The 15,072-nt window shown below is 41.0% G+C and overlaps 1 protein-coding gene across 2 annotated transcripts in view; it reads left to right on the top strand.

Moving 5' to 3' along the window:
• Nucleotides 1-15,072, top strand: part of Ocrl (OCRL inositol polyphosphate-5-phosphatase) — a 68,651-nt gene that overhangs the window by 28,108 nt on the left and 25,471 nt on the right. Inside the window, exons 14-19 of one of the 2 annotated variants that reach the window (XM_032890489.1) lie at nt 1,514-1,623; nt 2,745-2,880; nt 5,758-5,868; nt 6,447-6,612; nt 6,855-7,090; nt 14,654-14,677. In XM_032890489.1, the coding sequence (XP_032746380.1) occupies nt 1,514-1,623; nt 2,745-2,880; nt 5,758-5,868; nt 6,447-6,612; nt 6,855-7,090; nt 14,654-14,677 (783 nt within the window). The remainder of the gene's footprint in view (nt 1-1,513; nt 1,624-2,744; nt 2,881-5,757; nt 5,869-6,446; nt 6,613-6,854; nt 7,091-14,653; nt 14,678-15,072) is intronic. The other variant, XM_032890488.1, reaches the window with a different exon arrangement.

Here is a 15,072-nt window from a genome sequence, read left to right as displayed (position 1 = left end):
GTGATATTGAAGAAATTATTCAAGTATATTCAGAATACAATAATCAACTCCAGCTTCTTGGGGCTGGGGAATGTTGCTCAGTGGTGGAACATTTGCATAATCCATGTAACGCTGTGGGGAGAGCTACAGTGCCATAATAATCAAACAGCTTGTTTTTATGCAACCTTCCCCCCACATCCTTCTGATGATCATTGTTCTACATTCAGATTGATTTCTTTTGGTTTTCACACCTGAGAGGTAAAACGTAACATTTGCCTTTCTGTGTCTGGCTTATTTCATTTAACATTCATTTTGTCTAGCCCATCCATTTAGCTGCAAATGACAGTATTTCATTCATTATGTCTGAATAATATATGTGTGTCACATTCTCCTTATCTAGTCACCATTAGCAGGCATTCCTCTTGGTTCCTTCTATTTGGCTATTATGAATAGTGCCACAGTAAATGTGTGTATACATATCTCTTTGGTATGCTGATTTCAATGGACCTGGAACATCGAGCTACTGCAATGAAAGTAAATGCTTCTTAATGAGGAAAGACAATGATTTGACTTGGTTTAAATGTCTCCTCGTGAGAGTTTAAGCATTAGAGACAGTAAGAATTCAGGAGTTTTGCAGTACAGCAGTTTTTATAGCGAGCCTTCCTTAGCTATCCACCTTCACACTGAAATTGAGCAGCTACGTTGTTTGTATTTCTTTCCTTTTTCTTGCACACAGAAAGGGTACAGTTGGGTACCGTCTCATAGAAAGTGGTGAAATATCTGACTGAGGATAACTTTTACAAACACCGGGCTGTAGGGGTGGAGAGGTGATACTTTCCCTGCAAGCATAAGGACCTGAATTTGGATCCTAGCCTCCACACAGAAAAACAAGTGCAGCCCTATGCAGCCATAACTCCAGCATTAACAGGGAGAGGTAGAGACAGGAGGATCACTCTGTGTATGTGTCTGTGATTATGGATCTGTATATGTGAGTGCAGTACCCATGGAGGCCAGAAGGCAGCTATGGGGCCACTGGAGCTCAAGTTATAGGTAGTTGTGAGCTATGCAACAAATATGGGCCCTCTGAAAGAGCAGGACGCTCCCTTAACCACAGAGCCATCGCTATATCCCCAACTCACCCATTAAGAAAAAACCTTTATTTGCTGAAATTGCTTTCAAAATTATCCTTTCAAGGTTTGTGTGCTTTTAGTTGTAGTGATAATGATGCTAGATCATTCCTGCCCAGTTCTATGTAATGTGGGTTTATTCTGAATTCTTGTTTCCATGATTTTACCCTGGCCACAAAACTGGGAATAAAATAGCGGTGTGCTAATAAGTGTTGTTAGAAGGTGAGTTCAGATGCTATGGCAATGTTGACATTGAATTCAAAAGATAAGAAATCTTGTCTGTGTGGTTTTCCATGGTTGAAAAGGCTGCAGAACTGAATACCTAGAACGGAAACAGTGGCCAGTCAACCTATCACATAGGTTGATATGGTGTTGTATGCTTATGTGGTGTTTCTTTCTGTCTGTAGTTAAACATTCAGCGCATACAGAAAAAAGCCTTTGTGGATTTCAATGAAGGGGAAATCAAGTTTATTCCCACTTACAAGTATGATTCTAAAACTGACAGATGGGATTCCAGGTAAAGTGACGAGAATGTTCTCACGGAAAGGCTAAAGCTTGATCTTTTTTCTGTGTCCTTCCATGTCCCTCCTGCCAGGCTAGGCACTGTGTTTATATGACTCCATACACAGAGAGGATGACTCCTTGGGGTCCCTTTGATTTCCTCATTTCCCCAGAAAAGTAGTGAGTGACCCAGTCAGTAAGTCCATCTTACCTGCCTGTCTACCACATCTGTTTGTTTTTCCTAGTTTCCTAGGTGGGTCAGGAACTTGAAAGACAAAAGAATCCATGGACAGACTCAGCTGCTGCAGACTCTAAGATCATTACATGGGATATGGGTGATGGGTGGGGGAATTGGCAGCAGGAATGGGGGTTGTCCCGTGTACCCAGGGACCCAGTCCACAATAGAAAAAGGACACTGAGGGACCTTGTTTACTTTGCTTGCTTTTTGTCACTGAAGGTCAAGCTCCAGAGCTCTGATAAAGAATATTTGAGTCACCTACTAGATCGAGTGTACACGGCTTTTCTAGTTTGAATGAATGATGAATAAGTTTTCCTTGCCGTCAGTATTCTGAGGACTGTTCTGTGCTCAGGCTCGCATGCATGCATGTTAGTTCTAGCAAAGAAGCTAGATGTGTCCATGAAAGTCCAGGTTTAGAAGAGAAAGCTCTGTTCTTATCCAGAGATTAAACCCACTCTAGGAACAGAGGATTGTAGTTTTCTACTCCATTAGTTATCTATTAGGAAGCACCACTGCAGTCAGGTAGGGCCAAGGAAGAAAAAATGTTCAGAGTGGAACCTTGACCTTATAAGGCCATTTTAAGAAGGTATTGTTCCACTTTCACCTATGGTGACATTGTTTAAGATGCAGACCTACATCTAGGGAAAGCATCTATTCAGTCTTTAGATGCTACTAGGCACATACGCTGTCCTGGGCAGTATTGCTAGGAGTTCAGTGGCTGGCAAGCAGACACAGGCTGTTATCAGTGCTTGCAGTGTAGGAAAGATGATAGGGGTCCTCTGGGAAGAAATGTGTGGTTCCCTGGGAGCACATAAAAAGAGGCTGAATGTGATTCTAAACTAATGCGTGCTATTACCCTTGTGTGGTATGTTGTTTGTGACCCCTTCCTTTATTTACAGTGGAAAATGCCGAGTCCCAGCCTGGTGTGACCGAATTCTTTGGAGAGGAATAAATGTTAATCAACTTCATTACCGGAGTCACATGGAACTCAAAACTAGTGACCACAAACCTGTTAGCGCCCTGTTCCATATTGGGGTAAACAGTTGATGGCTCATTCATTTGCTCATGTGTTAAGTAACTATTTCCAGAGCATTGTATAGATAGAGAGTCCATTCAAAAGCCAGCATGGCATAAATGATCTCTACACAAATCATCATTTACAGAGTTGAGTGGTTAGCACTCCCTCACCAGTCTCAAATACTATCCTTAGATATCGTCACAGTCCAGTCTTTTTACTGATGTATGGCTATGTTATGCTGTGTCAGCAAAGGCTGATCAGAATAGGATCAGATCTACTCATAGGAGATATAGTCCTGTCTGCTACACTAACATCTTCCTCTCAAACAGTATAGGTTTGATATTGCTTTGAACTTGGTTATATCTTGAGTTGAATTTATAGCCAGTTATTTAATGTTTTGCCTCTATTATAAATGCATTGTCTCATTTTTTTTTCCAGAGCTGAGGACCGAACCCAGGGCCTTGCGCTTGCTAGGCAAGCGCTCTACCACTGAGCTAAATCCCCAACCCCGCATTGTCTCATTTTTAGATGTATTATGAGTGTACAAATTATCTTACAAGCTTGCTGACTTATACTTTATTTCATGTGGATTTTCCACACATGTGGTCTTGTAACCTATCAGGATATAACCAGTGTGGGTCTTACTAGGACCTGATAGTCTGCTTTTGCATTCCAGGTCAACCACTTTGTAATTGTGGGACTACAGACAATTTATTTAATATCCTCATGTATCAGTCTCTTCCTCTACAAAGTATGTTGGTAATGAGACCAACTCATGTGGATTCATGCATGCAGAGAGCATAATAGGACAGATTTTTTTATGTCAGTTTCAAGGACTGCTGACATACATAATCACCCATGTGTTTTATGGTAACTTTTGTCCTGAGTCCGCTTTTTTAAAAAATTATTTACTTGTTTTTATTTTATATGCACTGGTGTTTTGCCTAAGTGTATGTCTGTGTGAGGGTGTCAGATCCCCTGGAATTGGAGTCGCAGACAGCTGGAAGCTGCCATGTGGGTGCTAGGAATTGAACTCAGATTTTCTGTAAGAGAAACCAGTGCTCCTAACTACTGAGCCATCCCTTCAGCACGCACACACACACACACACACACACACACACACACACACACACACACACACACACACAGAAACACCCTCCACGGTCCTCTTTTTAAAAGATTTTAGGGCATTTCCTTGGGAAACAAAATTAGTTCTTGGTATTAGACCATATTTAAATTATTTTCAAGACAACCAATAACATTTTTGTCCTCTTTTGAATTGCAGTTATTATTTTTGTTTATTATATGATTATTGAAGGGCATGTACTGTGGGATGTATGAAGGTTAGATGACAACTTGGCAAGAGGTTATCTTCCTCTACTCTCTGTAGTTGTTTTTAATGTGATGCTAGGAATCAAACGTGGGGCTTTGTGCCTTCTAAATACATGTGGAATCACTGAATTCTACTCACAGCCCCTTTCCACCCCACTTTGAAATCTTAACATAAGAATAACACTAGCCCTGTGTTTAATCCTACATTCTAACTGTGTGCTAGAAATGGTGCTGGGTTCTTTGTGCATGTTGGTTATTTCCTACAACAGTGGTCACTTAAATACTTGCCATTTCACAGAGGAGCAGATAAAAACCCAAAGACTTTAAAAATCACTTCCTTGAGAGTGTTCAACTAGGAAGAGAGCTGAGATTCAAATCTTCAGGCTGTTTAACTCCTGTATCTGTGTTCTTTGCGCTACCACACAATGGTTTCATAATTCTAATATCCTGATAAAACATGCCTTCAAAAGCCACATTTAACCCGTCCAAGTCCGTAGTTCGTTTGTTCTAGGATGTCCTCCTGTCCTCACATGTGCCCCCCTAATCCGTTTAAGGAAGGTATTTCTCCCAAACACTGGCCTCCTTGGATTTCTTTTGCTGTGTTTTTGGAATATTTTCATATTACACCTCAATCCAAAACTCCACTTAAATATTTAAACATTTTCAAGTCTTTGGGTAAAAAGGAAACTGATGTCTCAAATATGACAATGACATGTTACATTATTTGTACTAAGTTTTAATGTTAGTTTGCATAGGGTTTTAATATTTTAAAAAATACAGCTATATGAGGACATTGGAAGTTCTGTGTCATCTGAAAACTTTCTTAACCCATTTGTTAGTCCAAATGACTTGTCTGTTGTCATGGTTTTGTTCTAGGACATTTCGTGGTGGCTTTTTCTAAAGTGGCCGCTAGCTGCACTTACTAACACCATGCCGGTCTATTATGTAATCTAAGCAATTACCTGATTCCTGCAAATGTCCATGGCAACTAATGGACTTAAATGCTTTAATCTTATTTTTCTGCAGTTTTACTATTTCGTGCCTGTTAAAAAAATAGCAGTGGGTGTATTTTAGCTGTCATTTTACACACTGCAAGAAATCACTTTTACTCCAATTATCCCATTTTCTCCACAGTCAGATAATTAACAATGGAGCTACGAAAATTTCTCACCAAATATGTACTATTATCATGCTTCTTACAAATTGGACTTTTCCAGAAATATAAGCAATTAACCTTACCTTTCCCCCAAGTGTATTTTTTATAATGCCTATTATCTATATAGTGCCTATTACTTTAGGGGGTTTTTTAGTGACTTTTAAAATTTGCTAGAGACAGCTAGGTGATGGTGGTCCATGCCTTTAATCCCCCCCCACTCAGGAGCTTTGAGTGAAAGGTATAGTTATGAGTAAAGCAGACTAGTAAAGTATTTGAGGGCGTTGAACATACTATAGCATATTTTAAAGGTGTTCCCTTAGTGCCCAGTTTTAGATTATTAGATAATCCCTGATAGAGATGAGCTCCTAGCATGTGAAGCTGAAAACGGTACCTTCATCCCCTTTAGGTGAAGGTTGTAGATGAACGGCGGTATCGGAAGGTCTTTGAAGATATCGTACGCATTATGGACAGAATGGAAAATGACTTCCTTCCTTCATTAGACCTTAGCAGGAGAGAGGTGAGCAAAACCACACAGGTTCCCATCTCCTCTCCTTTGTAGTTAACACTAAGGAAACCCCATTACTTTAAAGAGCATCAAGGTTAAAATCATCGTCACCAGTGTCAGACTGTCTGCGTCCTACTCTCACTTGCAGTTTGGTAGATGCAGGAGCACACGAAGGACCACAGCCTCTCAGAGATTCAGCTCCCCTTTCTGGAGCACGAGTTAAATAATGCATAATAGACTCGTACAATAGCACCTAGCAGCTTGGAGGCCTTCAGATTAGTTACTCTTGTTTGGTGCTTACTTCACGTGTCTGGAGGAACAGAGCTCAGTCAGAGAATGAGCACCCTGAACCATGATCATATCCCTCTCAGGATCCCTGGAACAATCAGAGGAACCTTGGAAAGGGTCAGTGCCATCTCTGCTGGTGTGAGAGTCAATGATAGGAAGTTGTCTTGGTCTGTGAATACATGTGGTAGTTTTATAGCTGATTACTAAGGACCTTATTCTTGATTCATATTGTCTACCAATAATCCAACTTACTTCCCCTACTACGAATGCATGGTTGTGTCTGTGTGTTTGTTATTCCCCAGTTTATGTTTGAGAATGTGAAGTTTCGGCAGCTGCAAAAGGAGAAGTTCCAGATCAGCAACAATGGACAGGTTCCCTGCCATTTTTCTTTCATCCCTAAGCTTAATGACACCCAGTACTGCAAGCCATGGCTTCGAGCTGAACCTTTTGAGGGCTACTTGGAGCCAAGTGAGTTTCCCCTTTCCCACTGTCTGCCTGCTACATACCAAGTCCTCAGGCCTTCCGCCACTCTGGCTTAACTTCTTGTTCTCTAACCACGTGTCTCTCACCTGCACTGTACTGGTGAGACCTCTTTTGTGTGCCCCATCTCTTCCCTGTTGTTGCCTGGTGGTTCTGTGTTTTGTTTGGGAGGACAGTTGCTTTTCCACAGGAAAGATCTGTGCTCCAGTGCCCCGTCTCTTTCCTTTCAGATGAGACAATAGACATTTCCCTTGATGTATACGTCAGCAAAGACTCTGTAACCATCCTGAACTCTGGTGAAGATAAGATTGAAGATATTCTTGTCCTCCATTTGGATCGAGGAAAAGATTACTTCTTGACCATCAGTGGGAATTACCTTCCAAGTTGCTTTGGAACCTCATTGGAGGCTTTGTGCCGAATGAAAAGACCAATCCGAGAAGTTCCTGTCACCAAACTCATAGACTTGGTGAGACGCATCCTCAGCCATCAGCCTTCTTTACATTTAATTTGCATGTTTTGTCCCCATTATTTCTGTGCCTTCTCTCTTCCTCTGGGATCATGGGAACTGACAAATGATACAAAAGAATGTCACTTTATCTTAGCACTCCTTTGTTTAAAATAAGCCTAGGAAGGAAAAGGAGAAGACTCCTCGGTCGTTCTTTGGGGACTATAGTAGATAATGTATTGTACTTCCAAAATGAGATCAAAGACCCCCTCTCAAACCTATGCTCGCTAAGCTCGTCATACTTTTGAATAAATTGGCATGTATGCTAGGTGTGGTAAGTGCACCATGCAGTATTATCCTCATTGTGCTTACAAGAAAACTGAGGCCCAGAGGGATTCACTTGCCCATAGTCAGATAAGTTAATGACAGATCTACTACCCAGATTTTCTGACATCCACTCCAGTATCCCTCTACAGTCTATCAGATCAAACTTGGCTGCTGCTGAGAGCAGAGGCTGTTATGGGTGCTTACAGAACCTGCATCATAGTCCCTAGGGGCGCTTACTAAAAGTAGAGGTTCCCACCCCCATTCACCACTGGTAATAGAGTCTTAAGATACAGAGCCTATGAATTAGCATTTTTTTCCTTTGGTAGCCCAGGCTAGACTTGAATTTCCTCTTCAACTGAGAATGAATTTAAACTCCTGATGTTCCTGCCTCCACCTCCCCAGTGTGGGTTCACAGGTATACTCCACCGTATCTGGTTTATGCAGTGTTGGGGACCAAATCGAGGGCTACTTGCATATGACGCAGGCCCTCTGCCACCTGAAATATAAAGTCAGATGGGTATAACATATATTGAAGCTTCTTCACTTAATGTGATTCAAGGAAGAAATAAAAAGAATTATACCCGTCCTCTTTCCCAAGCCAAGTTATTATATAGTGTCTCTATTCTTGTGTGGAAAAAAGCATATTATTTTCAGTAAAAACATGATTTAATAGCAAGTCATCCTATTAAAATTTTTATCTGCTAAATGAACTATTGTTGGATTTGTGTACTGATTGGCACTTAGCATTTTTTTCTCCAGATAGAAGGAAGGGAAGAGCCACGTGTTACCATTTGAATATAAAATCACATTGGTGCTGTGGCCTGGCAACAGCTCGTGATTGTTTGGTCCATCAGGAAGGGTTAGAGCAGCAGCAGCCTGCTGGCTTGTCTGAATGTAATCTGTGCCGTTGCCATGGAATCCTTGCACCTGTGACTCAGAGCGCATTCCGGCGTTGGAGCGTCATTTGTTTCCATAGAGCTCTCATGATGGGAGGTGTTACCTGTGTTTGAAAGAAACCATTTTGTACAGAATATCCTGTCTGTCTGCTGTTTCACGAAATTGTTTATCTTCTACCACCATATTTTTTAGTGGGAAAAAAAATTATACAATGGAGGCTGATCACGCTCACCCTCCCCCAGCTCTTCTGGGATCCTTTCCACCCTACCCAGTCACCTAACTCCACACCCTTTCTTTCTCTCTGTCTCTAGAAAGCAAACAAGTAGGCAAATAAAAACACCAGAATGTTTTAAAGGAGAAAGAAAACAAGAACACACACAAACAAAAACCATAAAACACAAGATGGGAAATCATAACATCCAGGTAAAAGACCGGTGGGATAAAGAAAATGCTCAAAGCAGTCTGAGACAAAAGGCTCATTTTTATCATTTTTATCGTGTTTATCAAAGCAGTCTGAGACAAAAGGTGTATTTTTATCGAAGTAGCAGCACTATAGTACCCTGGCCGTAACTTTTCCTATAGAAAAAAATATATTATCAGGTAATTCAACCACATTTCTCCATAAATAGAAAGTATAAAAATTATTAGAGGAATCGTGGCTCAGCATAGGGACCTTTTCCCTCGTCTAGGACATAATCGACTCAGGGTCAAAGACAGTGAGTGAACCTTGGTCATCTGTAATTACAGAATGGCTTTTTATGAAATTATACACTCATGATCGTGTGCTCGTTTTGAAAGGTCCTATTTTGTGGGCTTCAGAGTTCTTGCTCTTTCCCTGGCTTAGTGCCTCTCAGTGTTATTAAGTTAGTGTGTCTCATCAATGAGGAAGTTATCCATACTGTTTTGGAGCAGTAAACAGGCCCTAAAAGCTGAACAGCTTTCCTCTCATTTCAAGTCCAAAGTACTTCTTAAGGTCTCATGGTTTTTCCAGGACTTAACAGGATGTTCCAAACCCATGAGACAGTGCCACTAATATTGCTCCATGGCCTCTGGTTAGTGTTGTGCTCTAAATTCATGACGGAGGCAGAAATGAGTTCAGTACCTGTGCTCTGTGTCCAGGAACTGTTTCAGAAAGGTTTCTGTGTTCCACTTCCTTCCTACCAAATTAGAAATGCGAGCATTGGCATAAATCCTTTTGTTCCTCCAACCATTTTCAATAAGAGAGATTCTACAGCTCCTAGGATAGTCGGAATTAGGCTCAGAGGAACGGATGAGAATTATTGGCTGTTGTGACTATTTTTATTCTTTTTCAGAACAAAGGCCTATTTTTCTGATTAACTAACATGTTAACAACCGGATAATCATCAATATTTATTACATACTATAAAGGAGTGTGGAGATGATGTGAGTTTCTGCAATTTAGTGACCATGAAAGTATACTTACGTGCACAGTCTAACTAAATTCTAAGTCATGGTTAATAGAAAGCTTCATTCATAGTTTGAACATTAATGATCTCCGTGGCTGATGTTCATTGTATTTGGTTAAGTCAATATTTTGGGAAACGATTTAAACTGAATGTTGTGGAGATTGTAATTTCTATTCATAATACTTGCCTTTCCAGCAGTTACTCAAGCCTTTGTGTGTTATAAAAGCTTACTGAGTCACCAGGCAATCTCTGTAAAATCAACCTCAGAATCTGCCCACTGTTATCTTGATGCTTGTAACATTAACACGATCTAGAAGTTCAGTACATATGAATAAAATAGATTAGAGAAGTGACTTGGATTGATCAGAGACATGTTTCCAGTCACGTCAGGGCACTTAAGAAGCAGACATCTATTTAGGTATTGAATGAATAAGTTCTTCCTGAAGTAAGGCGCACCTTGAATAAAGGATGCAAAGCAAGAGAAAACTCACCATGAGAAGATTATGAGATTTCTCTTGAAGGGAGGGTCAGATTATGATATGTGAGGCTAGCTCTGGAGGATAGAGGCAGGCAGTGGTCTAGAAATCAAGAGATACACTTATACATGGGCCAGAGATGATCTAGAACCTTCAGGAGACTTTGAGGGCTAATACAAAGTTGTAAACTGGCACATTAGAAGAAAACGTTTGATGGTGCATATAGGATGAGCTAGTAGAAAATAGAACAGGCTTGAAGTGCCAGAAGTGGTTAAGGACTTTGGTTGCAAGTACAAACATGAAAAAGAAGGCTGGGTGGAGAACGTGCCAATGAGGAGAAGGATATAAAGCCCGAGATAAGAACTTGGTGATTCATCTGATGCCAGGGATCATTTCTCTCTGTTTACTTTCTCTTACCGATCTACAAACTCCTTTCTTGTCCTCTTACATGTATGATTTGTTTCTTCTGTATATTTCATCTCAACTATTTCTTCTGAGAGCTTTGATTTTCATATAGTTCTTCTTAAATTTGAACCCTCTGATTGGGTCTGGTGACATACACTTTTTATCCAGTTACTTGAAAGACAAAAGGGAGGAGGATCCCAAGATCAAGGCTAGCGAGGGAAATTTGACAAACTGTGTCTACTATAAATAGTTGAAAGTGGGCAGGGAAGCTGGAGATGCAGCTCAGTGGGAGAGCACTTTCCTAACATAGCCCAGGCCCTGGGTTTAGTCCTCACTACTATGAACTGAATCTTCTACTTACAAAGAACTCTCTTCTATTATTTATCTACGTTCACTACTGGGAACATGCTTCTTAGAGTAAATATTGGGCTAAGGGATGATTTGCATTATACTTATTATGTGTCATGTCACTCCAGGGCAGAATAACCTTTTTTTAGTGGAGGTTAACTGACTTTTCTGGCTCTAAAATTCAGGCCAGCATTGGTTTATGAGTAATTTTCATTTGTTTCCTTTATGCCTACATCCGGAGAAGTAAGCCCCCTGTACTTTTTTTTCCCTTTTACACTTTCAAACGTATGTGACATACATGTACATTTGTGTGTGTGTGCGTGCATATGCATTCACGTGAAGCCTGTTCCTTGATGACGAGAATCGCGTTCTATTGGTCCCCCACCTTATTGACTGAGACAGTTTCTCAGATAACCCCTGATCTCAGTGATATGGTTAATCTTCCTCCCCAGCTTACTCTGAGGATCTCTTATCTCCCTAACACTAGAAGAACAGCTGGGCCACCACATCCCCTGAGCTTTTTCTTGGGTTCTGGGGATGCAGACGCCATCACACTTGTGTGGCAAGTGAATTAACCGCTGAGCTGTCATCGCAGCCACCTAAGAAATAAACTGCATTTCAATTTGCTGCCTTTCTCTTAGCACTTTAGCAGTCCTTTGGATTCCTCTTTTACAGTGTCCTTTTTCCATTCCTCAGGTTTATGGTATTGGGGGTGGAACCCAGCGCCTCATTCATGCCAGACAAGCATTCTTCTACTAAAAGACACTGTCTGTCCACTAAGTTGAAATATCTATGGTGTGTTGGTCAGGACAACTCTTTGGGAGTTGCTTCTCTCCGTCCACCTTGTGGGATCTAGAGATTGAACTGGGTCTACATACATTCACCTCCATCAAGTGAGCCATCTCCCAGGCCCCAAATTAGTAATAAACTGATCCAGTGACTGATTTAGCTCACTTATGGAAGTTGGAGGACAATTTTGTGGGGTTGATTCTTTTACTCCACTATGTGAGTTCCAGAGATTTAACTTATGTCGTCCATCACGCTTGGAGGCAAACAGGCTAGCTGTTTCATGGGCCACCATGTTAGTTTTAAGGTGTTTCTTTTCTCCTGCTTGACGGATGCTGATATCCATTTCATGTTTCCTTTTTTTCTGCACTTCATTTTTTCCCATTTAGGTCTGCTAGATTAAACATTCTGTAATACTGCTCAAGCGAGGGTGATTTTCTCCTTGCTCTTCAATGTCTGCTGCAGACAATGCAGACATATTAAGTTGTCACTCGGTGTCACATTTTGTTTCTCACTGTTCTCTCAACATTCTCTAGTTAGTTCAGCTTCCCGAAAACAAGGTGAGTAATTTCTTCTTAGTCACCTTGTCATTTAACGTTTCTGTGCATTTCTTTCTTTCTGCTTCGCCCACCTTTTCTTAGAGCATGGATCTTGCTATATTGTTCAGACTGGCCCAGAACTCGGCATTCCTGGGAACTTCCTGAGTAACTCCATAACAGGCATACCACTGTGCCTGGCTTACTTCCACTATCCTGTCCCCAAAATCCTGTGGATTAAGGCCTTAGATGTGGCTCAGTAGTAGACTGTTTACGCAGCATGCATTCAGCTCTGGGTCCTAACGCCAGCTTAAAAAAAATCCTGTATTCTTTTTTAAGGACTAGTAGCCATGTATTGGGAACTTTTACATATGAATTATAAGACTATCAGGTTGTAAATTCTAAGACTAAGGAGGAATCAGACTCAATTAGACACCAGGGTTAGGGACCAACCACATCTTTCTCCTTAATTTGTCCTTATCTGTCACTGCCCCCATCAGAACGTGTTTTGCATAGCCCTTTGTACCTGTAGATGCTTATCACTCAAAGGAAACTTCTTCAGGGCCTAGATTGACACAATAGCATGCAAACTCCCTGCTTTGTTTTGCTTGTTATATCATGGGCATGTACTCATCAGAGGACAAATGTAATGTCTGTCAGATTTACTAACAAGTGTTTCTAAATGTAATAAAAAGTGCAGACTTTTATTAAATTAGATTGTTGGTACTCAGAAATAACTTCACATTTAGAAGTATCAAAAGGATAGGATTATGCATACCTAGGACTCTGACATCTTTATTTCCTAAGGTATTTAAATGTAGGCAAACTCAAAAAATCAGGTTTAATTCATGGTGTATCTAACAATACTAAAACCCCTAATTGCCTATGTAAGAACAGCTCAGGAAAATAGGTTGAGAATATTCACTTGGAATGTCAGGGAATACATATTCATTCCCACGCCAGGTACCCTTGCTTCTCTGACACGAAGACTTGGATTTCTCCTTAGCCCTATCAGACTTGAGATGTGATTTCTACTTGATTTCTCATTCGTCTCTAATGGGATCAGGAAGAACCCAGTTGAGAGTCTCTGGGGTAGAGACTCCTCCTGGTTTTAGATTGCTTCACTGTCCCTAGGAGGAAAATATTTTACCAGCTTTAGAGATAAAGACACTGAGACAGTACAAAATTGGATAAATTGCCTGGGCTCCCTACCAAGTCAGTATGAGGCAGAAGGAAGACTTGTACCCAGGCCTGTCTATCATCAATACCTATACTCCTTGCATAAACCATGCTGCCTTGTGAATAACATTTCTCAGTCTCCTTAGCTGATCTTAGAAGTACTCTCACAGCTTTTCCCTGCTCTCTATCTCGAAAGCACTTATGTTGTCCTCTCTGATTGTCTAAGAGAGTATGCTGATAATGAATGGGGTTAGTCAGACCTGGGTTCCAATCCTGATTCTGTCACTTATTACCTATGCGTGACCTTGGGCAAATAATTAACCTCTCAAAGCCTCAGTTTCTTCATCTTTAAAATGGGAATAATGTTTCACTTTGATGTGCAGATAAAGTGGCATTGTATATACCCCTTTGCTCGACTATGGTAGAGATTCCTCTGGTGGTGGGATCATGGCTGCTGCTCTCCTCTCATTGGGTTGTAAATGAGGCAGAAATGACAAGGACAATGAAGGCAATATTGCTTCTGCTTCTCCTGTGTCTTTTATACCCACTAGGAAACTAGAGGAACTGGTGGATACCCTGAACCACAAAGCTCTGAGATAAAGTCCATTTACATTTAGTTGGTCTTCAAATCTGGGGAGTCTAGACACTTTGGAGGAAGTGGGTGGTTAAAGGGTGAGAGAAAAAACACAAGGGGACTCTTGGAGACTTGGAAGGCTAGCTGAGATGAGAATGGCGTGAAAGGAAGGAGTATATGGAAGTGAAAGTAGAAATAGACAAGAAGTATCCCTGCTTCTGAATATTCACTCTCAGACCTGCAGCTGAGTTATTCCATGGACGCAGCCTTAGGACAAGGTAAGAACTGCGCATGACAGTAGATGGGTGAACAGGGAGATGCAGCACCAGGCTTGGCTGGAGCCTCAGGCAGCTTCCTCCAGAGGGCACTGCCTATAGTCAAGGCCTGGAGAAGGATGTTTTGTTAGTGATAATCTCAGTGAACTGTTATGGACAGGAGGTGTGACAAAGAACTTTGCATGTGGGGAATGGGTTTCATTTTCAGTGTTCATTGTTTGAAGGACTCAGAGCTGTTAAGAGCCTTTGTGTCTAGCAAGCTAGCAAGACCTAATACTGAGCTGTTGCTAATACTGTGAATTAACTCTGATCATTGTCTATCTGCCAATGACTTTTCTCCTGCTCTGCTCTCAGGAAGAAGACAGCTTCCTAGAAAAGGTAATTCAATCCATTGGTGGTAATGAAGGTTTCCTTGTGCTTGCTTAACACTTAACTGTGGTCCCTGGAATTTGTCCCTATGCATTTTCATATCAGAAGCCTGTGATTCGGTGAGAATTTCCTAATAACAACTGATGTCCTGCAAGGTGTCTTGAAGTATGTTCAAAATATAGGAACAATGTTGACATATCTGACAAGTTGTTAATATTCTGTATGTAAAAGAAATAAAACTCAAGAGTGCATTCTTTTTCTTTTTGAAACAGGGTCTCATGTATTATAGGCTAGCCTCAAATTCATTAGGTAGCAAAGAGTGACCTTAATTTTTTTCATCCTCCTATGTCCACCTCCCCAGTGCTGAGATTACAGCACCCCTCGTTTTATTCAGTCCTGGGAAT

This window comes from Rattus rattus, chromosome X (genome assembly GCF_011064425.1).
Source record: "Rattus rattus isolate New Zealand chromosome X, Rrattus_CSIRO_v1, whole genome shotgun sequence".
In the NCBI taxonomy this organism is placed as follows: Eukaryota; Metazoa; Chordata; class Mammalia; order Rodentia; family Muridae; genus Rattus; species Rattus rattus.
Note: the sequence above shows the minus strand (reverse complement) of the source record. Positions and strands in the feature narration are given on the sequence as shown.